Source organism: Eleginops maclovinus, chromosome 5 (genome assembly GCF_036324505.1).
Source record: "Eleginops maclovinus isolate JMC-PN-2008 ecotype Puerto Natales chromosome 5, JC_Emac_rtc_rv5, whole genome shotgun sequence".
Taxonomy (NCBI): domain Eukaryota; kingdom Metazoa; phylum Chordata; class Actinopteri; order Perciformes; family Eleginopidae; genus Eleginops; species Eleginops maclovinus.
Genome location: NC_086353.1, coordinates 3567934 through 3590466, shown reverse-complemented (window position 1 = coordinate 3590466; position 22533 = coordinate 3567934). Strand labels below are relative to the sequence as shown.

The 22533-nt window shown below is 39.0% G+C and overlaps 1 protein-coding gene across 2 annotated transcripts in view; it reads left to right on the top strand.

Moving 5' to 3' along the window:
- The window catches only part of LOC134864065 (uncharacterized), a 34355-nt gene that overhangs the window by 1442 nt on the left and 10380 nt on the right, over positions 1-22533 (top strand). For both annotated transcript variants that reach the window (XM_063882811.1, XM_063882810.1), the window contains exons 2-47: positions 1971-2069; positions 2854-2872; positions 3034-3070; positions 4901-5022; positions 5826-6025; positions 6103-6206; positions 6887-6999; positions 7122-7370; positions 7517-7591; positions 7771-8009; positions 8724-8805; positions 8926-9069; positions 10051-10253; positions 10347-10444; positions 11079-11197; positions 11586-11762; positions 11955-11986; positions 12166-12263; positions 12374-12396; positions 12522-12543; positions 12639-12666; positions 12760-12838; positions 12948-13094; positions 13498-13709; positions 14188-14288; positions 14385-14503; positions 14983-15159; positions 15243-15274; positions 15359-15456; positions 15915-15937; positions 16032-16053; positions 16143-16170; positions 16272-16356; positions 16585-16731; positions 16859-17070; positions 17176-17279; positions 18086-18204; positions 18298-18453; positions 19316-19530; positions 19703-19788; positions 20016-20152; positions 20245-20370; positions 20552-20742; positions 20825-20913; positions 21636-21763; positions 21851-21978. In XM_063882811.1, coding sequence (XP_063738881.1) covers positions 3061-3070; positions 4901-5022; positions 5826-6025; positions 6103-6206; positions 6887-6999; positions 7122-7370; positions 7517-7591; positions 7771-8009; positions 8724-8805; positions 8926-9069; positions 10051-10253; positions 10347-10444; positions 11079-11197; positions 11586-11762; positions 11955-11986; positions 12166-12263; positions 12374-12396; positions 12522-12543; positions 12639-12666; positions 12760-12838; positions 12948-13094; positions 13498-13709; positions 14188-14288; positions 14385-14503; positions 14983-15159; positions 15243-15274; positions 15359-15456; positions 15915-15937; positions 16032-16053; positions 16143-16170; positions 16272-16356; positions 16585-16731; positions 16859-17070; positions 17176-17279; positions 18086-18204; positions 18298-18453; positions 19316-19530; positions 19703-19788; positions 20016-20152; positions 20245-20370; positions 20552-20742; positions 20825-20913; positions 21636-21763; positions 21851-21978 — 5099 coding nt within the window. In that variant the 5' untranslated portion in view covers positions 1971-2069; positions 2854-2872; positions 3034-3060. The remainder of the gene's footprint in view (positions 1-1970; positions 2070-2853; positions 2873-3033; positions 3071-4900; positions 5023-5825; positions 6026-6102; positions 6207-6886; positions 7000-7121; positions 7371-7516; positions 7592-7770; positions 8010-8723; positions 8806-8925; positions 9070-10050; positions 10254-10346; positions 10445-11078; positions 11198-11585; positions 11763-11954; positions 11987-12165; positions 12264-12373; positions 12397-12521; positions 12544-12638; positions 12667-12759; positions 12839-12947; positions 13095-13497; positions 13710-14187; positions 14289-14384; positions 14504-14982; positions 15160-15242; positions 15275-15358; positions 15457-15914; positions 15938-16031; positions 16054-16142; positions 16171-16271; positions 16357-16584; positions 16732-16858; positions 17071-17175; positions 17280-18085; positions 18205-18297; positions 18454-19315; positions 19531-19702; positions 19789-20015; positions 20153-20244; positions 20371-20551; positions 20743-20824; positions 20914-21635; positions 21764-21850; positions 21979-22533) is intronic.

Genomic DNA, 22533 nt, shown 5'->3' with positions numbered 1-22533 from the left:
GTGTAACATAACTCATAATATTCAAACATGAGAAGGAGGTATGATTTTACGTGTGTGTGCAGTAATCTTAACCAGCCTTGTTAGACAAATATTTTCCCATCACTTCTGAGAGGCTATAGGTTTGTCAATAGCTAAATTAGTCACAAAGAAACTGAAAAGTAGTTGTATATCACCTGTCAGACATGCAAACTGTGCAGAGGAGGAATAATTCCTGAACAAATATATATGAAAGTTAAACTAACACTTGATTCCAACGCGAGGATGTATGTCGCAATATATGGCTCTCAATCTGTGTGTGTGTGTGTGTGTGTGTGTGTGTGTGTGTGTGTGTGTGTGTGTGTGTGTGTGTGTGTGTGTGTGTGTGTGTGTGTGTGTGTGTGTGTGTGTGTGTGTGTGTGTGTGTGTGTGTGTGTGTGTGTGTGTGTGTGTGTGTGTGTGTGTGTAATTGTATTAATGAATGGAGTCTGTTCCATACAGTCAGATAGAGGGAACACACCTTTCATTATGGGTCAAAGAGCTGGTCATCTAAGGTTAACCATTAAAGCTAAATATATTCAAAATTGTAGAGATCCAATGACCTCATGAGTCATGTGCCGTAGTCAAATCATCACCCAAATTTGAAGTTTGGGGTGTACGAAAATATTGATATACTTAAATAGCCCAAAATAATGATTTGTTGTACGGTTTTGATTCTCAAAGACATGAATCAATTATTAATATATCAGTTTATTTGTGATTTAGTGTTGGATGTACACACAGACTATGATTTGCTGATCCCACTTTTGTAATATTAATTAAAAGGTACACTTATTTTACATCATTTATTGTGGTGTTTTCATTACACTGTGACAGTTCTCAACAGATCAGGATATAGGTTATAAATCACCTTGCATTTTGAATTTCCAGATTCTTGCCGACACAGAATCTTATTCCTAGTCTTTTAGCCATTTCAGGGTAATGTTTTTTATTTTACAGCCCTTAAAGTCAGTTCTTATCAATGCCATGTATGCTGTTTTCAAGTAAACAGCTTTGATAAATCCACTTTACACTACCTGCCTCCACAAAACCGCAAACAGACTAATTTAATTACTCCTTTGGTGAAGCTAACGAGCCACCAAGCAAGACACACAACACATATTTAGTCTTCTTTTAGACATTTTAAAATGATAATGTTACACATTATACTTTTAATGCAGCTTTAAATGTTAGAGTTGATACTGCTTTCTTGAAAACGAATATCAAAATACACATCTAGGCGTCATGGACAAGAATAATTTCCATTGACTTCACAACAGCTTTACAATTAGACTTGACTCTTAACCCAGAAAACCCCTTTATTGAGACATATCTTCTAGATATTTTACAGTACATAAATGGAGGCTTTATTGATGAATACTGAACTTTTTTTGTAAAACGGTTCATTCTTTGTTCTGGTCACAGAAGATTTCTTCCGAGGAGAGACATGTGATTGTCCTCTTTGTGTTCATTGTTGGAAGTGAATAGTGTATACGGTTGCATAATTTCTTTTCTCTGAAGCATCTATTGTTCCTTCATCTTTGTTCAGATATGTTAAAGGTCACTATAAGCCTCTGATTGTGAATATCTGAAGGCCACTCCCTGATGCTGATCCGCCACCAAACACACCGACTCTGAGCTTCAAGTGCGTTTGTTTTAAACACATACATCAGTGACAGAGTGAAAACAATGGTCTGACTGAAATGTGTAAAAACAACAAATGTGTGTGTTTTATTAACATCTGACCCAGGATTTCAGACATATCTCACGAGGTATTTTTGTCATCATACCAAGGTGACGTTAGATTTCTGCTTAATCTTTGTGTTTGCTTCAAAACAAAGGAGAACATTTAGGTTTTTGTAAATGGAATAAACATTTGTAATTCACACTTCTGACCCGGTGTTTCTGTCTGTCAAGTGGCTGACGATGTTACCTTTTTTTTATTCTCTCCCCAGCGATTTCCACCACAAAGCCTTTTCATTCCCATGAGACTCGTCACATCATGACATCACAAAACCTATTCCTATTGGTTTACTTATTTTGGAGCTGCTTTGGTAAGAACGTAGTTTATGTCTTTTGTGTCTTTTGCTTTTTCTTACCCAACAATATCAACAACAGAGTGAAACCTGAAGGGATTAATTTAAGGGCATACAATAACAAAACTTGTGATATTCTTTATAGAAACCGACAATGAATGGATACTGCGAATCAGTGTCTGCATAAAACAGTGGATTGTAGCTTGTTCTTTTACATTATTGTCCAAAAACTATTAGTAACTTTCCAAGTAGACACACTGTTTTACTTCAATACCAACTGGTGATCCCACACACTTTGCCCATGCTACCATAAATAATAGAAATAAAAATATACCCTACTGAAAGTAATCCCCAACAAATACTGTTTTTAGTTTATTTTTGAGCAACATTTGATTAAAAAAATACAGCGTTCAGCTGATATGGGATCAAACACAGAAAAGAAACAGACATTGGGATATTTAGTGACTAATAACACAATATTTTGAATACATTTCCCAGAATTCAAAATACATTTTTTCTCAATTTATACCATTTTGACATTTGACAAACCTTTAAAGAGAAATGTATTCATAGAGTTTCAAAATAAAATAGTATCTCCCCTTAAAAACAGCCTCAACTGACCACAATACAATGAAGCCTTGAATCTAAATGACCACTACTCATATTTGTACTTTATATATGCCAGAATGTGCAGATAAGAAAGCTATTACCCTGGAAGCAATAATCATCATCTCATAAAACACATTTCCTGAATACATTGCTAGTGTCGGCTCTAACAGTGAACCTTGTCTTCTGCTTACAGCGGCCTCAGGTGCACAAAGGTAAGACATTTCAGAAAATAAACATAATAACAGTCTTCATCAATAGAACAGACATTTATTTATTATAATTAAACAACTCCACCCTGTTCTAGTTTTAATGAACCTTGCTGTCTTTTGTCTGTAACCTCTGGCCTTGTTTTCTCACTTTTGGAAATCTACAGAAATGCAACCTGCACAACAAGAGGAACATGTGGCCCGGTGAGTAAAGCTCTCACACGCCGTATATAATAGAAACTGGTTTATTTTATTGATTTGCTTTATTTGTTTCCCCTGGTATCCTTTATCTATTTTGATCCAAGATTATAATCAAACCCTCCCCAGAACAAACGTCATGTTCTGATTTGATCTGTTCTTTGAGAGCTGTTTCTCAAGATTGATTTCTAACAACAAACGACACCTTTGAAAAGTTACAGAGAGGTTCGGGGGGGGGGGGATATAAAAAACACTTACATAAACATGTGGAGAACATCCAGTCAGAGAGGCTCAGTAATGATGTTTGGCTCCAGGTCTTACTCACTATGACTCAGCAACATACAGTATATACGAAGCAATTCACCTCTCACTCTCTCAACTCTTTGAATGATCGAATGCACAAAACTGATCAGATCACATTCCAGACGATCAGACGCCTCCGCCAGGTTCACCTCACTTATCTTGATGAAAAACTCCTCCACAGATTTTGTAATAAATTCAGGTGTTTAATCCGTATGAATAACAGGAGCATTTAACAATAGATTTACCAGAAGTTGTAGGCGTATAAAATGAAACAACACACCCCTGGTCACATGCTGTTAAAGGCCTAGTTAATTGCAATACAGACTGTCTTCTATAGTTGTTCCTTTACTGGAAAACCACAGCTGTTATCAATATCACGGACAATGGCTCAGCTTTATTTATTGGGGTTTTCCCAATCATTTTTTGTGCATGTAAATGGTCTGCAAAGGTTAAAATCCCAAAGTTCCCTCCTATCACATGGTACCTGATAGACCCACCCTTAATTTGTTTGAGCGCCAATAGCAGCGGAGGGTTACATAGCGATTGTCCAACTGCTAACAGATGTCCCGCACATCTAATAAGCGGTTGACCAATCACAACAGAGTCGGCCAGCTAACCAATCAAAGCAGATTGGGCTCTGGTTTCAGACAGAGGGTGACGAGAGGAGCTGCAGCACAGGCAGTATGAGAAAAATAAAGAGCTTTTTGAACATTAAAGCATGGAGACATGTCAGAGTAGAGACACAAAATACAAATATGAAGCTGAAAATGATCACTCTTTAAATGTATCAATGGGTTCTGTCAATGGGCTTGAATGTAAAATGGTATTGTTATTCAGTGTGACATCTCAACAGTTGTTTAAGACCCTATGAACATTTAAAACCCCACTGAATCTGTAATATTAATAATAACATTCGTAGCAACCTTTTCTTTGAAATCTCCCATAATCAGGACATTTAAAGGATATATGAGCAATACACACGAAACATCCACATCTGTTTGACACACAACGCTGCAGTGCTTTGATAATAATGATCAGTTCATTTTCAATGCTGGAACAGAGTCAGGAGCACAGTCAGCTCCGGCTTTGAGGACATTCCTGTTACGAAACAGTTCATAGAACATGCAGTGCTGGGGAGAAAGGATCTAGGTAATTGAACTAGTTATTTAGCTTCCTGGTAGAGGAATTTCAGAGCAACAAGGAAAGAAATTTTCGTTACCATTTCTCATGTTCGATAGAAACATACCTGGCCAGCCCTGCACCCATTTTCTTTAAATATAAATGTTAATTGTTTTAGAGGGTTATTTATTTATTTAGTTTAGAGTTTTTTTCTATATTTTTCTGTACTGTCATCTCACATATACATAGATAAGTTGCATTTAAAGTGTAAGGTAGTTTCCTCAACAATGATTATTGTTATATGTGATTATATGAACTCATAATGGATTGATAAACTCTGATTTCTCTGCAAAGAAGCTTGTTCTTTAGTGGCCTTCTTGTCGCTCAAGTCTCCCCTTTGCTCTCCTTCCCAAGATGCCAGACCCGACCTCTCACTTCCTGCAGTGTGTGGGATTGCCCCCGAAAGAAACAGGGAGAGACCACTTGCAGAGGCTGAAGGAATGCTTGAAGCGACGATGGACGTGTACACCTTCATGGTAAAAGAAGAGCAAAAGACGTCTGCAGGAACGCTCCACAATGGAAGGAATGCTGTCACAAATTCCCACCGAACCAGTTGGTGTTGTAATGGCCTTCATTCTATTCTGTCATGAAGAAATGTTCAGTCTGTGACAGATTAGCAGAGCGATGAGTTATGTGTAACTGATGTGTCATGTCTCGTGATTCTGTACTTGCATTATTAGCTTTTGAAGGAAACCATGACTCATATCAGGCCTACTGTTAGAGCTTTTATTAGACAAAGGGACAACATCTTCCTATTTCTCTCCCAAACATCCTGAAAACCTATTTCAACAGTCCAAGTTCAGTCTTAATTGTCAGATATTATAAATAAATACTTTAATTAATCATCAAAGATAGTGGTTACCTGCAACATATTCTTTATATTTGCTTTTTCCTTTGATTCAAAACTAATATTCTTCGATTCCTGGAAGTATCTATTGGATATTGCTGCAGAATACATCAATGCAATGCACCCAAACACTCAAATGCAGACATCTCCTTCTAAAGAAATGGCATTTATTAAAGTTTCTTGCCCAAAAAACAACAAGATATAGGATTAGATAGAGCTTGAACGTATCATAATATAACTTAATGGACCCTTGCTCAATGAACGTTAGCTGTTAGCTTCCTTAATTAGCCATAAATCTGTTTATTCATGTATTATCACTGTATCATTTTGCTGGATCTGTATGATTTGACCCCTGTGACTTGCATAACAAATACTATATTTCCACTCCTAATCTCGCCTTTTGTTTTTTTTACACCCCTACCACAACCACAGAAGTCTAGTTTGAGTGGAGTGCCGCTCCTCAGCCTGCAGGGAGAACTGGCATTAAACCCTGATGCAGACCCCCTCCAGAACGAGGCCATGGTCCAGATGTGGATTAAAGTCAAGATAAAACCTCTTCTGAAGTCCATCAGCAAACACTTCCTGAGCTGCCTCAGCACCAAGAACTTTAGCTGCTCCACCTACCAGACTATGTGCGTGTCAGTCTCTGTCTATACCTGTGTCTCCTTTGTTACAAAAACTAACCTCACCGTCTCATCTCTTCTTGCAGGGTGAGGGAGCTCAGCCACTATTATTCTGAGATGAATCCAGTCCGACAGAAGTGGATCTACCAATTCTTTATGTACCCCTTTCTGTCCGGAGACAGAGTGGCTGGTAAAGCTTTTATATCTTTATTTAGACTTTAACTATAAAAATACTCAGAAAGAATAGGGGAAGATGCTTCTTTAGGGAACAAATTAAATGTACGGTAAAATTAAACCATGTTAAGTCAAACTCAAAATTACATTTACAACTCATCACACAGAAGTAGCCACTTTTTATGTAATAGCCTAGCTCAAAAAGTATGTCCCCAAACTATAATGAACTAAAATCCCAAATCTCTTCCCATTAATAGATTATCTAGCAGTTTAAAGTGTTAAGACTTTTCTTCAGACTAAAAAAAGTTGTGATTCCAGGATGATTCCTTCAGTTAGTTGCTAAAGCAATGCTAATGATTGGTAGCTTACAAGCTAGCTAGCTAACAGTGCTAACTAGCTGGTGAAGCTACACTTTGTAATATTATGACTATATCTAGGTACATATAGATGTGTTATATGTAGCTATACACTATATAAAGCACCTTTTTTATGAGTAGGTTTAATACAATATCTAACTAAATAATATTTGTAAGTGAATTCTTGCCCCAAGGGTTTAATTTACATGCTAACTTCATTGATAGATTCATTTATTAAATAATTACGTTCACAGTAGCATGTACAATCTGCAACCAACACAATGATTTTTAGATTCTTGATTTTAGATGTATATACTCAATGTGTGTATTCTCTGTTCAGGGTGTGTGAGCCAGGACGAAAGCAGTGAGGAGTGGCTGATGAAGAACTTTGGTGCGTTCAAAGCCATGGCCAGAGTTAAGGACTTTTCATCACTCAACATGGTCTTCAGTGGGGTAAGTTCACTTGAGTTTCCTTTAGAGTTTTCAAAGACTAACAACCCAGGTCAACCTCTCATTGTGCGGTGTACGATTATGTTTATCACACTTCTCCACATCTCATCTCTCTCCCCCTTCAGTTGGAGGTTCTTGACCTGCTGTCTCCAGCGCAGAAGGCCGAGTTGCTGCTGATGCCGGAGGTCGCAGATTTAGATAACGGCACCCTGAGCCTGGTCTTCCACAGTATGATGACAGGCGGTCCAGAACCTCCCCCCACCCCCAGCCCTGGATGGGGCCACAACTGGACGACCCCCGGTTACCCCTACTATTCTCCAAACCCCACACACAACCCGTACCAACCACCGTCCCCACACAACAGCATGAGAGAGGTACCTTAATGAAACTTGGATGAAAATTGGAAGTCTTTCATGCTAAATTATCTTATCGAGTGTCTAAATGTTAAACTATTTAGAGGAATAAGAAAAGATAATCCTAATCAGACATTTGTAGTTTTACCTTTTTGTTGCACTTACAGGTTGTAAATGGCTTCATGACGGCTTTCAAACCCATTGGGAGCTTCGTTCATGATTTTGTGTCCTTCACACAAGAGGTACAACACACACACACACACACACACACACACACACACACACACACACACACACACACACACACACACACACACACACACACACACACACACACACACACACATATATTATGCAAATGGTTACACACACTGTACACCTACCAGTTTAAATAACTCCTGACCTGCTGGTGTCCCTCCAGAGGGAATCAGAGATAAGGAGCACGACTCTCACCCAGTTCCTGCTCAACTGGACTCTGGCCGAGCTGGCGGACATGTATCAGCCAAAAAATACATCCGTGGTTCCCGAGATGCCAGATTTCGACGTGACAAATGTGGAGGATTGGTTCCAGTATGTCGTGATGCCGGTGTTACACAGGTTCCTGCCTGAAGACCTGACCGAGCTGCCAGAAAACATCACACTGGCTTTCCACCAAGTGTTGTGAGTCGAGCTAACATTTTAGAACAAGTACTTTATCCTCTTCACATCTTAGTATGAAATAAAAGCATTACATTAATCCAATGCCAACTAAAGCTCCTATTACCTTAATGATGGCTCAGTTCCAGCAATTACTACAATACCTCTTCTAGCTCATTGTTTCAGTTTTGTTAATAATTAACCAATTCCATCATATTTAACGATCTTCAATCAGCCTCAGGAGGATACAAAACATGCATTGTAGACACTTGAATCGATACTAAAGCGTTGTACTCTTTAGTACCCAAAGTTTAATATAATTAACAGGATTAAACTTGCCTAAAAACAACATCCAGCTACCAACCTTTTAGAAAAAAGGTTAAATGTATAGCTAAGCAATTCATTTAGTCTCAATTATGAAGACTCTGAGAGCTATTGTAGAAAGTAGAGCATTTAGTTGCTGGTGGAGACCAAAATAGAGCAGAAAGTAGGGTTAATATTCAAATTAGAAATGTACACTGACTCTAAATTAACTCTCATGTTGATTCATATCTTTCAAATGTGTGAAAGAGTTACCAACATGTTAGCCATAGTCTCTTTAAACAAGAAAATGTGAAGTGTCTACCAGTCGTCAAACATCAACACCAGGTAACTCAGTCCACACCAGGTCAGTTGTTATGTTTCTGTGTTGTAATATTCTGTAAAATGAATGGTTTTTTGTGTCTTGTTTGTGTGCAGCCATCTGGACAATGGTATGTACAACGAAACCACTGAAATCCAGGATGTCTGCAGCATCAGGCTGGACGAGGGGCCTTGCGGGGTGAGGCATGAATTTAATCTTTAGTTGATCGTGTGGAATCACCCTCACATTCACCTGTTGCTTCCTCCCGAACAGTCTTCTTAAACTGCTTCCTACCCCATCTCTCTTTCGTCCTACCAGCTGACGGATGCGGTGGAAAATGTGGCCAAAGTGTTGCACTGTGCGGCTCGCAGTAACCTGACGATGTCGGAGGAGGAGATCATGAGGTTGATTGTAGAGCTGACCGAACGACTGAACACGCTGATCAAAGAGTTAACTACGGTGGTGAGTAAAACAAACTAAAGATACACTCTAATGCAAAGACATGTTTAAACTCAATAGTTACAGACATAACTGATGTCAACAACCTTTAAAGCATCTGGTGTAATGAGAGCATGTTTATGGATAGTGTTTGTATAATACCTGCAGAATCCATTGCATTTTTTTGTGAATGAATGTCAAAAAACTTTGGATTGATCAAATTTTAATCTTGTGTTATGATTCTCTTCCTTTGTTTTATTTTTTTCTGGATGATTCTTTTGATTTGTAAAAATAGGATGTACAGTATATAATGAATCTCAATGTTGACAGTGTACTTTTTTCCCAAATAACATGGATTTATCCCAAAATATAACCCCGTGGTCACATAATGAAGAACATTATATGCGTGTTACTTTTGTTTCATATACGTCACAAATTGTGCTTTTTAGATCCACTTTAGAGACACTGCTTTCATAGATCATTATGGAGACAAAAGAACTCCTTAAAAGGCCTCACTTTCTCATTGGTCCGTCGTTATGACATCATTATTTTTGTTGTATGGATTCTCTATGTTGTAATTTTGTTATTTTATTTTGTACCCATCCATTGTCTGTCTGTCTGTCTGTCTGTCTGTCTGTCTGTCTGTCTGTCTGTCTGTCTGTCATGGAAAAGGTTTTCCCTCCTCAGTTTCTAAATGTTCCTACAATCATGGTGGGGTTTCTTTAAGGTTTTTTTTTAACATTTCCTGCAATGATTTAAGGACAGGGAGTGTTACATGTATGTATAGAGGCAAATTGATCATTTGTTATACTGGGCCAGTGGTCTTTCACTTATGCAAAAGTTAATTTATGTAGAAAATACTCAGTTATAAGTAAGTAATTCCTGCATTAATTGACAGTGATTGACTAATATCTGGGAAACACTCAACTGCCACACACATTTATTGCAAACTATTTGTAAAAAATATAAATAAAAATCAGTGCTCCCCTTTTCTTTTTCCTGCAGAACTTCAAAGAGTTGGCGTACGACTTCCAGCAGATCTTCAGCGAGGCGGAGTCTCCGTCTCTGACCCCGGAGAACCTGGTGGACCCGGCCTTCATCAAGCTCTGGTTTAATATCAAGATGATGCCTCTGCTGCCCAACGTCCACTCAGGCCTGCTGTCCTGCCTCAGCACCAAGAACTTCTCCTGCCCCGTCTACCAGACCATGTGAGTTCACTGGAGATGTGCTTTACACGCCTATACACACACTTTATGGTGTACTTCATGTCATTTCATACTTTTCTTTTTCAATATGTGCAGTGTGGAAGAATTCAGCAAACACGAGGATGACATGTATCCTAATCCTGACATCTATAAGCACTTCATCTATCCCTTCCTGATGCATCACAACTCCTCTGGTAGGTAAACTATTAGTAGATGTTTAGCAGATTTTTAAATGGCTTAGAAGAACAACAGAAAATCTAAAGAAATAATCAACAAAAAATCAGGACATTTGGGCAAAAAAATACAAAGACAAATTCTAAACTTAATGCAGAAAACATTGCAACCACAGCTCACTTTAGGAGGTGTCATGTCTCTGCTGCAGTGGAGGAAGTGATTAGATCATTCATTAAGTAAATAGTAAAAGATCTAAATGTACAAAATGTACTTTCAAATGCTGGGAAATCAGTGAGTCAGTAATATTATCAGATCGTCAGTGCTGTGTAAGCTGCATTTGAATGTTTTTGGTGGTACAGGAGGACAGTTTTAATTATTTTACATGTCTATGCTACTTTTGTAACATCCGTTGCATTTAAAAAATAATTAGAACTTCACCTGTCAATTAAATACAGCATTACAGTAATTTAAAGTAAAAGGAACTGGAAATATTTATCTACATTTTCACAATACCTGAGTATGTATTTGGTTACTTTCCACCACTGTGTTTTAGATTGTTCCCTTTACCATAAATATAATAATGTCAAGACAAGGTGTTTTATACATGCAGTTACTTTTAATAAATAACGACCACTTTTTTCCTTTATGTTTCAGATCCCCAGTGTGTCTCCTCAGCCAACAGCAGTGCAGAATGGCTGATAAAGAACTTTGGTATTTATTCAAGGATCCCCTCCGTCACTGACTTCTACAAACTCAACCCGTACTTCTCCGGAGTAAGTAACACAACACCTTCCTCTAAAAGACATTTATCTGAAGCTTCTTCTTTCGTTCTAATTCATAGTTTTCATCACTTGGTTATAATTAGTGTGTACATTCATTTTGTGAAGCTAATATATTAATCTGCCAGGCATCTTAAATAAGAACACATGATAATTCAGTGGTTAATTTAGATGTTTTAATGAGGCCTGCAAAGTAACTCATACGTATTGTTGTCAAATAAAGGTAGTGGAATAATAAGAACATGATTTGCAAATACTGAAGTAAAGTACAACTAACCCAAAGTACAGTACTTTAATAAATGTACTTCATAATTTCCACCGCTTAAGGGTTTTATATTATTTAATATGTTTAATATTCCCTCATCTTTTGTCTCCTGTCCAGCTGGAGGTCCTTCACCTCTTGTCTCCAAAACAAATAGCGGAGATGCTGCTGTTGCCTCTTCCCACTCCACCTGAGAAAGACGTCGTCATCGACCGTGTGTTTGACTTCCTGTTTGCGTCCCCTGAAGACGGGACACTTCCTGAGGTCCTGAATGAAGTGCTTTATCTCATCAGCAAGGTAACAGCTTTGTAACGATGTGTTGCTTTAAAAGGGCCCTGTTACATTTTAGTGGGTTTTCCCTTTCTGGTAGTGTGTTGTATTGGTTTGTAAGCATGTTAATGGTCTGCAAAGGTCCAGCTGAATAGGTCCCCTTTAATACTTTGGAACAACCTTTCCTGGATAATTAATTGTGAAATGTTTCTTTGTCAGGTCGATCCACCCTGTGATGTCTACAAACAAATGTGAGTACCTTCAGAAACGTATTATAACTTTTCAAATACAAAGAAATATGAACAGTAATGAATTTGAATGAGCATTTTCACTCTTTTTCTGAACTTGTGCAGATATTTGAATTGACTATTGAGGATGGCACAGCCATATTATTTAATGTTTCATGTTTTTTTCCCCATGTTTGTGTCAGTTTTGAGAGATTATACGGAGCCATACCAGTCCTGCCACGAGATGTAGAACCATTCATCTGGTCTTACATAGATCAGCTGATAAACGTGGCACCAGAAGGTCAGTCTCTTCCTCAGAAAAACCTACAGAATGAACACAAGACTGTATTCTATGTGTGTTGCAAGTGTTATAAGGTGCACTGAATATGTTTTACCTTTTGTTTTGGACAGAGTGTATGCCTCAAAACTTAACGGTGAGATTTCTTTATATTTGATCAACATTTTTATCAGAATTGTGTTGCTCATGAATACAATGTTTTTAGACCATTTTTAATAATATTCTCTCAAATTCATTCATTCCTTAAATCTGTCTTCACAGTGCCCGGATACGAAGTACAACAGTAAGACCTCTTCACTTAGAAGTCACATTTTATGACATATTACATTTCTGTTAGTGCGTTTAGAGCTAAATTTGAATGTTTCTGCTCTTTTAAAGGTTCTCACATCTGCAAAGGAGTTGACAGGTATCAAGCTGTCATGATTTTTAACCAAAATTACAAATAACTGTTTCAATAATCTCCAATCTGACATGTATTTACCTTTTTGTGTACTCACAGCTCTGACCTTTACTCTCACTTGAACTCATCTTTGGAAGTTTCCTGCAATTTCACCTTGGAGACGTATGCATGTGCACAGGTGACTATTTGAACGTCAGATTGGAGATGCAAAAGTTGATAGTATAACATAACATACACTATAACACAGAAAATGTATATAGAATAACCACTTCCTGTCTCACACATAGCTGGAGAACTTCAGCGCCGCTCATCTGGTTTCTCTGCTGAAGTGTAATCTGCCCGGCAACAGCTCGCACTCCAAAGTTTTGTGGAAGATGCTGCTGACAAAACTCTCCCCTGTCCTGGAGCCGGCTCTGGACATGTTGGCCGACATGGTCAGTCTCTTTTCAACCCTTTAATTGACATACACACCACTTGGATGGATGGATGGATGGATGGATGGGTGGGTGGGTGGATGGATGGGTGGATGGGTGGATGGATGGATGGGTGGATGGATGGATGGATGGATGGATGGATGGATGGATGATGGGTGGGTGGGTGGATGGGTGGATGGATGGATGGATGGTGGGTGGGTGGTTGGTGGGTGGGTGGATGGATGGACGGATGGATGGATGGATGGATGGATAGATGGATAATTAAAGTCTCGTGAAATATTCCTTTGAAGTGAATTAATCAGATGTCAAAAAATAGCTCATCAATTTAAATAAGATTGAATTGATAGAGGAAGGCTCCTTAAATATTAAAGAATATATAATTATGCATTAAATTCTCCTTCAGCCAATGGCCATGGTTGCTCCGTCGGCGTCGGAGGTCTTGGACGTGATCGGAGAGATCAGAGTGTCTCTGCTGACAGACGAGGAGCTGATGGACAGCAGCGTCATCAGGAAGTGGTTTTCCCAACGTCTGAGCGCGTTCCTGCCGTTTACATCGGGCAGATTCCTGCACTGTCTGACCAACAGGAACCTCAGCTGTCAGTCATACCAGCAAATGTAAGTGATTTTACACACATGCCATATTTAGGGATTTCACCGGTTTCAATCACCATGTCCGTTTGTTTTGGAGAAGAACACACCTCTTCGGATAACTTAGTTCTCCAATAAATCCTTTTGAGCATCTGGATCTTTCGTTAGCAGAGAAACAACCTGTTTTAATTACCTGCGTTATTTGTTGTGGCAAGGAGAACTTTTTTGATCATTTTGCTCCATAAGAGAGAGGCTGCCTGTGCTGACTATACTCTGTGATGGACTCCCAGGATCCCACACTGATTCACAAATCTACATCTCTTGTTATTGTTTTGATTGAGACACACCAACAAAGTACATATTGTGGGTTTCAAAAGTAGTGACTTAAGATATGCATTGGCTTTCACACATCCCATTGGATTTAGGCATTTAGGTGACAGCATGGCCTCCCGTCTGGTGTCTTTTCAGGTCTAATGACAAATTATATCCTTGATTTATTTCTCAGACTGCAGGTATTTATCCACCAATTTGATAACATGACCTCCCACCAACAACAAGTGGTCCTCAAGGAGTTCGTCCTCCGTTTCCTGTCTCATCCACACTCAGGTACATGATGCATGATCTGAGCGGCTATAATTACTATTTTCAAAACATACTTTAGGATTTACACACGTGTCTTTCCCTCCTCATGTCTTGGTCCAGGTCCACGCTGTGTGTCTGCTTCTAACAGCAGTGCAGAGTGGCTGTTGAAGAATCTCGGTCCCTTTTCACAGCTTTTGTCCATCAAACAGCTGCTTCATCTCAACCCACACTTCAACCCGGTAAGATTAAACTTCTCTTACATCAAGGATCTAGATTATTAGTCTAGTGCTTTTATTATGTCAACTCTGTCTGGTCTTTTAAGCCTTCTTTAGAATTAGAATTGTTTCATGTGATTTTATTTATTAGTTCATGTTTGGTTTACTCTCTGTTTTATATTGTGTTTAGTTGCTGCTCGATAGTTAATTTCATTCTTTGTGCCTATCAAATGTGTAACTCTATTAAAAATGTGCTACATATATATTTTAATTTTCTTAATTTTACTTTTATTTATTTATTGTTTTGTATTATTCTTATTTTTATTATTAATTGTATTATTTTTAATATTTTTGTATTATTTAAATATTTTTGTATTATTTTAAATATTCTTGTAATTATGTTTTTGTAATTTTTCATTAGAATTTAAAAAGAAATTAGTATTACGACTTTATTATTTTCCGCAGCAGTTAACCTCTTTCTGTCTCGTCTCCTCTGTCTGTAGCTGGAGACCCTGCGACTCCTGACTCCGTTGCAGACTGCAGAGCTGCTGGTGGTGACTCTTCCCACCGCTCTCGATAAAGACGCCATCATAAATGTGATTTTTGACTTCCTCACTGAGTCTCCTGATGAGAAGAAACTCCAGGAGTTCCTGATGAACCTCGCCATGCTCCATAACCAGGTAAAAGATGATTCCTCTTAAATAGAAATACACACTTTGCTCTGCGTCTTAAAACTAATAATCTTTGCTTTCTTTATTTAAAGGCGAACTTCACCTGTTCATCGTACAAAATATTGTAAGTTACTACGTATTTCTGTTCATTTTATAGACTTTATATTACATTAAATTGTGATGTTAAACCCCCATCTTGCTGTTCTAGGTATACCAGAATGGACATGGCCTTATCCTCAGTGTCTGTAAATACAGCGCACACCATCACATACATCAAGATGGAGCTCTCCAAATACATACCACCAGGTGAGAACCACCCTCTAAAGAGCATTTCATTCTCAGTGTGTATTCATTGTGATTGTTAGTTAATTAAATGGAATTATTATGGATGCTTTTGGTGGATTTAGTAAATGTTTCATTCATTTATTTAATCCTGGCTTGTGTGCCATCATAAAAATGACATGGGGTGGGGAAAAAACTCAAAATCTATTTGGGTTTTATGTCATTTGTGGCAGTATCATAGACAGTCGGTATATTATAGGTACGATTTCCTGTGAACCGATTCATATTTTGAAAATAATGCATAAAAGGTGAAAGGAAAGGCCTGTAAAGTCCGTATTAAGATCAAATCCTGTTGTTTATCGTAGTTTACTCTCACTTTAAAGATGAACACATCCTGTTATTAAGTCACAATGTAAACTTAACATTGAAATTGTATTGATGTCTGATCTATTCCATGAACTAATTCATATATACTTTTACAGGTTGCATCATCTACAGCGGACAGGTACCTACATGTGATTTACTCTTTCTGAATTTTGTTCATCTTTAATTGGTTTTATGTGAAAAGACTTAAAATCTCTTAATTGTTTTCTTTCCAGTGCAATGTCACCATGGCAAACGGTAAGATCTGTCATTGGTTAAAAAATAAATACAATTAGTCAATATTTTAATTAAATCACCATGCTTTTATTTCTTCCTTTTTTTCACAGAAACGGACATCTGTGTCGGAGTGAACAGGTGGGACACATATTCCTCTCTCTATATATATCATATAAACATTCAGTATTAATTAACTGTCAGTAAATGTTTGATGTTCCTTTTTTATTTTGACACTTCAGCACAAAGCTGCAGCTCAGCCTGGACAGCGGACGGATGGTCGGAGCCTTCTGTGACTTTTCTGTGGAGGAATACGCCTGTGCCTCGGTAAGACAAAAAACAAGTGGTGAAACTCAGTACTTTATTTCAAGTATTTAACTACAGAGTATTTGCTCTTTACTTGAGTATTTCTCCTTTTGCTACTTTGTACTTTTATGCCACTACATTTGGCCAATTTTGGAACACTTTTGAGGTGTTTTGACAGGATAAAAAATGGCAGTTTTCACCAGAAAGCATCCATATCTGTCCCTGTTATCATTCTCTTTCATCTCACAGCTGACGGCGTTGAAAGCAGAAGATCTGGCGGCCGTGTTGATGTGTAATCAATCCTCAAACTCCAGCAGCTCGAGGCCCGTCTGGAAGCTTCTCCTCTCCAAAGCCTCTCACGTTCTGGACGCAGCTCTGGATCTTCTCCCCAACACGGTATGAATCAGACCTCATGTAACGCTTTTCATAATGAGTTGTGAAGTTAAATATTTATCATTCTGAAACCACCTGGCCCAGTTTATTCAGCATATCAAGTCACTGTATGTTTCATTTGTTCTTGTAGTCGCTGGACCCCAGCAATCCTGCCGTGTCGATGATTTTGGACTCGATACGAGAAATCCGATTGGATATGTTCGGCATGTCCAGCTTCAACAACCCCGCCCTCATCCAGCTGTGGTTCAAACGCCGGCTTCGCCCGTTCCTGCCCGCCGTTTCCCCGGAGTTCCTCTCCTGTCTCACCACTAAGGGCTTGAACTGCAGCAGCTACCAGCACATGTGAGCAGCACATTAACCCTCAAACAAAAACGCCCTGATATTTGAGACGGTTTCCTTGGATTAATCTTCAACAATGTAATCACATGTTCCCATGTTTAATTTCAGGGTGAAGATTTTGAGCCATGTGCAGCCTGACATGACACACGCCACGCAGATGTCGGTCTTCACACACTTCATTCAGGCTTTCCTCACCAGGAACAACACCGCAGGTATGTTGTCACATTTAAATGTAACATGAATTGTTCCAGTAAAAGTCCTAATGGATAAAATACTCATTTTACACCTGAAAATATTATTATTGGATACAAATAGAGAATTTTCCTTTAATAGATTCTTATAGAAGGAAATATATGACTTTGAAACAGGCATATCATGCAAACACAGCACACATGTTTAGTTTTTTCTGCAGCCTTGTTTCAGGCCACCTCTACTCGCAAATTGCAATAGCTATATGAAAATGTAACAGGCTAATTCAAGCATAGTTACATCTCATCTTTTATCATGTTGGCATTTATGTCATTAGTTTTGAGGTACCTGTCGTGTGATGTTAAAGTATTAAATATTAAACCCCAGCATGAATGTGCAAGGTATTCTGCAATGGTTAGCAACACCAAATATGTAAAAGATGTATTAAATAAAGTCTCAGCCACATTAAAGACTCCATGCATTACATTAATGCTCACAATATCTTGTTCATTTTAATACTTTCAGTCCTTCACAACCCTCTGAATGTTGCTCTTATATCTGCACGGCTTTCCACTTGTCATACCAATACTGCATATATTTTATTTTACGGGTATATCTATATTTTATGTAAATATTGCTATATTTTAATGTCATTATAGTTTTCTTAAAATAGTTTGTTATAATTGTTCAGTTTTTTGGTCCTTTTCTTACAATATATCTTTTTGACTCTATTTATGTATGCACCAAATACACCAAGGCAAATTCCTTGTATATGTATTGGCAATCAACCTGATTCTTGTTCTGGTTCTGATTGTGTCTTGCGGTCCAGACTCCAGCTGCAGCGCTCACACCAACAACAGTGGAGAATGGCTGCAGAAGAACCTGGGAGGTTTCTCCGCCCTGCTGTCCTTCCACACCCTGCAGATGCTCTATCCCGACTTCACAGCGGTACTTCCTGTCGCATCTCTTGTTGTCATGTTGATTTACTTCCTTTTTTTCTGTGTTTTAACCGTCATATTTTTCCCTGTGTGCACAATGCAGATGGAGGCGTTGCCCGAGCTGACGGTCAGACAGCTGGCCGAGGTTTCCTCCACCCTGGGTCAGCTGACCTCTCCTGCAGACGTGTTGATGCTGATGAAGCACGTCCCGGACAAATCCATCCCCACCTTCTTTGATGACTTCTCCCCTGCTATCATGGTGAGGGAGAATCAAACGCTTAAATCTAAATATGGCAATCCTGAATCAAAAGTTAGTTTTAACTGTTGCATTGAATTAAGTTCTTAGTTGTGTTGTTGCAGTACAGCTTGCTAAACCTTATATTCTCCAGCAGTGCTTTAAAGGAACGGGCTGGTTGGGAAGGGAAATTCATCACTTGTATAAAAAAAAAAGCCCCACAAAAACACAAATAGAGATAGAATCGGAGGATGAAACCCTCTTTATTAGTCACATGCATGCACACAGCAGAGCACACACAGTGAAATTGGTCCTCTGCATTTAACGAGGAGGAGTGGGCAGCTATCGTGCAGCGCCCGGGGAGCAATGGTGGGGGGGGGGGGCACCACAGCAGGGCCTAGGAGGTGAACTGGGACCTCTCCAAGTAGCAGTCCACTTTCCATATTTCAAGTCTGTTCGGGGACTTGAACCGGCGACCCTACGATTCCCAGTCCAAGCCCCTACTGACTGAGCCACTGCTGGAATGCATTATCAGTTACTAAATGATATCTATAGTTCATCAGTAGAGGAACACTCACTGCCATTAACTAATCTGAAAAGCTTTTTAAAATATGTCAAATAACTAAAATGCAGTGGTTAATTTACCTTTATTAAAACCATCACCCAACACTAATACATCCATTTGTTGATGACAACAATTAAAATAAGTATAAACTTTTAATATAATTGTAGATTACTTACAGATAATTTGATCACTGTATAACACGAAAATATTCCAAGAAGTAAAACTGGCATCAGCTAATTAAATCATATTTATTTATTTCGTTTTTTTTTACCCTTTCGTTTAAACTCTATCCTTTATTCTGTTGTGTCTCTTTCCCCACAGGGTCATGAGATGACGTTCCCCTCGGTGGTGAGGTCGGCCATGCTGCAGGTTGTGTTTGACCGAGCGAACCTCTCCGATCACGCGGTGGGAGATTCAGAGGTGATGCTGTGGCTGCGCAACAGACTGCGCCCCCTGCTGGTCGACCTGTCGCCGCGACACGTAGCTCCGTTCTTCGGGATACTGGCGGGAAGAAACTGCAGCATCGAGGAGGAAGGGTAGGTTTGGATTGAACTGGAATCGGGATTATTTTAAAATCAGATCCTTTTTGTTTTTTAGAAAATGTAATTCGTTGCACCTCATCTACATTATACTGTGATGTAGTCGTACAGGAGAAACAACAAACTGATTGAGTGCCTTATTTTTATTCTGTTACATTTCTTTTTTCAGAGTCACGGACCTGAATTCAACGATCTCTTCTCTGAGTGAAGACACAAAGGATGAAATCTACAGCCACATTGTTCAGTCTCTCAAAGGTAAACAACCCGCAATGAAAAGACACTTCATGAAACCTATGAAAATGTTACATTTCTTGGTGTATTTTTGCACATTAAATGTTCATTAACCCTTCTATATTTAACACTTTGGAAGATCCTTTACAATAGGCAAATATATAATGCCCATAAGTCCATCCCCGTTCATGTACTATCTTTTAATCCTTGAAAGTCTGACAGCTGAACTTTCTCCCTCTCCCTTCCTCCAGGACCGATTCCTCTCAAATGCTACGGGGAAAACTACAACCACAGTTTCTACGGTTTCCTGCAGCGCTCCTTCCTGGGGTTCCAGTTCCCCAACCTCACAACCTTCCTGTCCCTCATGCCTCATGAGAGGATGCATCAGGTGTGTGTCCAAAAAAACAGTTCAAGATTGAACAAGTTTAGACCTCGGGGTTGAAATCTGAGAGGATGACACTTTTGTAATGTTTCCTCCAGCTGGTGAACTCGATGCCTCCGTCACATCTTGGAGATTTCCTCCGTCGCCCCGATGTTGTCGATAACGATACAGAGCTCTGTGTGATCTACAGCAACTACATGCAGACACCCATATTCCTGGAGACCGTATGTAACACACACACACACACACACACACACACACACACACACACACACACACACACACACACACACACACACACACACACACACACACACACGCAAGAAATGGAGACACAGATATTAATGATACAATAAGGTCTCTTTGTCTGTTCACTCACATACTTATAATCGTGTATCCCCACAGGAGTCTCTCCCGGCGGCGGTGCGGCGGCCCACGCTGCCTTGCGTCTGGCCGATGGCGCTCCGCAGCTCGGAGAGGTCAGAGGTCGACGCCTGGTTTGACCGGCGCCTCCACAACTACCTGAGCTTCCTCACAAAGACTCTGATCAGCCCCGAGGTCACACACAACGCCTCCTGCCTCGCCTTCCAGAAGCTGTATGTGGTCTCGTGGAGGTTTCTCTTTTTTAAATCATGTTGTTTTTTTGGTGTTTTTAAATCCTGTGTTTGTTTTTTTCAGTGTTTCAGTTCTTGGGGAATACAACTACACTGCTGCAGACTTCAGGAGGGGAGATGTGTTCGCCACCATCGTGAGTTACCTCACCTCAGGTCAGTCTCAGTCATTTAGATTATTAGAAGTCCTCATTTTGAGGTACTTTTATTGAGTATTTCCATGTCCTGCGTCTTTGTACTTCCACTCTACTGCAGTCCAGAGACAAATGCTATACTTTTACTCCACTATTTAATAACTATAGCTACTACAAGATTATGATTCAAAAATAATGACACAAATATATTAATATGTATTCAAAATAATTATACAAGGTCAAGATAAGTCATTACTGATCTTTGAAAGGCTTCCCGGCTGCAATAGTGTAGAAATTAGCAAATAATGCACAAACAAATGTAGTCAAAGTGTTTTTAATTGTTCAATTAGCCCATTGTGTAAAATGAGTACTTTGTACAATTTGATTCTAGTACTTTTTTACGATAGGAGTTTTATTTGAAGTATTTCTACACTTTGCTATCTCTATTTACTTCAGTACTGTCTCCCCCTCAGGTCAGATTTGAGTGTCGTCAAATAACCAACTTACTTTTATATCCTTTTCAACTTGTTCCTTAAAAAAAGTGCAATGCAACAAGATCAGTATTTTCAAATGACTGTGGTCATGATTTTTGGATGCAAAATTTTTAAATGTTGCACAAAAAAATAATATAGCGGGAAAATTGTCAACAAACTTCGCTTTATTTCAGTTTTTATGTCTTCATAATTATCTCCCTGGTTACCTGTATGTATCCTCAATGTAAAGATTTATAATTCATCACTACAGCGACGGTACCAAGGTGCTACAACTCGAACGATCCAGAGCTAAACTCCACCGCCTGGTTTGCGGAGTACATCGGCCTCTTCATGCCTTTCCTCACTCTGGAGGATCTTCTGACGTTCGGATCTACAGAGGTACTTTTCTCGCTTTGAGATGTAGATGTTTGGGTTAATGCTGTAGTCCACCTCTCCAGGGTTTATAACGATGCGTTCTCTCCTCAGGTCCTGCAGGTGTTCACAGTGAATCCTCTGAACATCGCCCTCCTCAACCACTCCTCTTTTCCTCAAAACTTCACCGACTACTACACCGAGCTCGTTTACCAACAGGACAGCAACTTCAACCCCTTACTGTGAGTCGAAACAGCCATAAACCCCTCACACAGCACTACAAATACATACATGTGGTAGTGGAAGAAGTACTCAGATATTATCTCGAACATAGCTATACTAAGTTGCAGTACAACAAGTAAAAGTACAACACAGTTTTGCATCAAAATATCCATAAATAGAAGTACTGGTTATGTGTTATGGCCTCTTTTAGACACATATACTATATAATAACGGGCTTATGAGGTACAGCCGGTAAAGGTGGAAATCGTTGTTATTACCTGGATATTATTGCTGGATATCTTAACCTATAATTATATGTCAATATGTTTATTTTCTAGTTGAATTATTGCTGATAATCTGAATCTGAAATGGAATGTAGGCTGTCAAGTAAATGTAGGGAAGTAATAAGTACAAAGTTGACCTCCAAAAAGCAGTGAAAAAAAGTATAAAAATTAGCGTTAAATGAACATATTTAGGAGAACTGCAAGTCCCTTGAAATTGTACTTGAGTAAATGTACTGCGTACCTGAATGATGCTCTTTGTGTGTGAACCGATTCTTCTTCCTCTCACTCTGC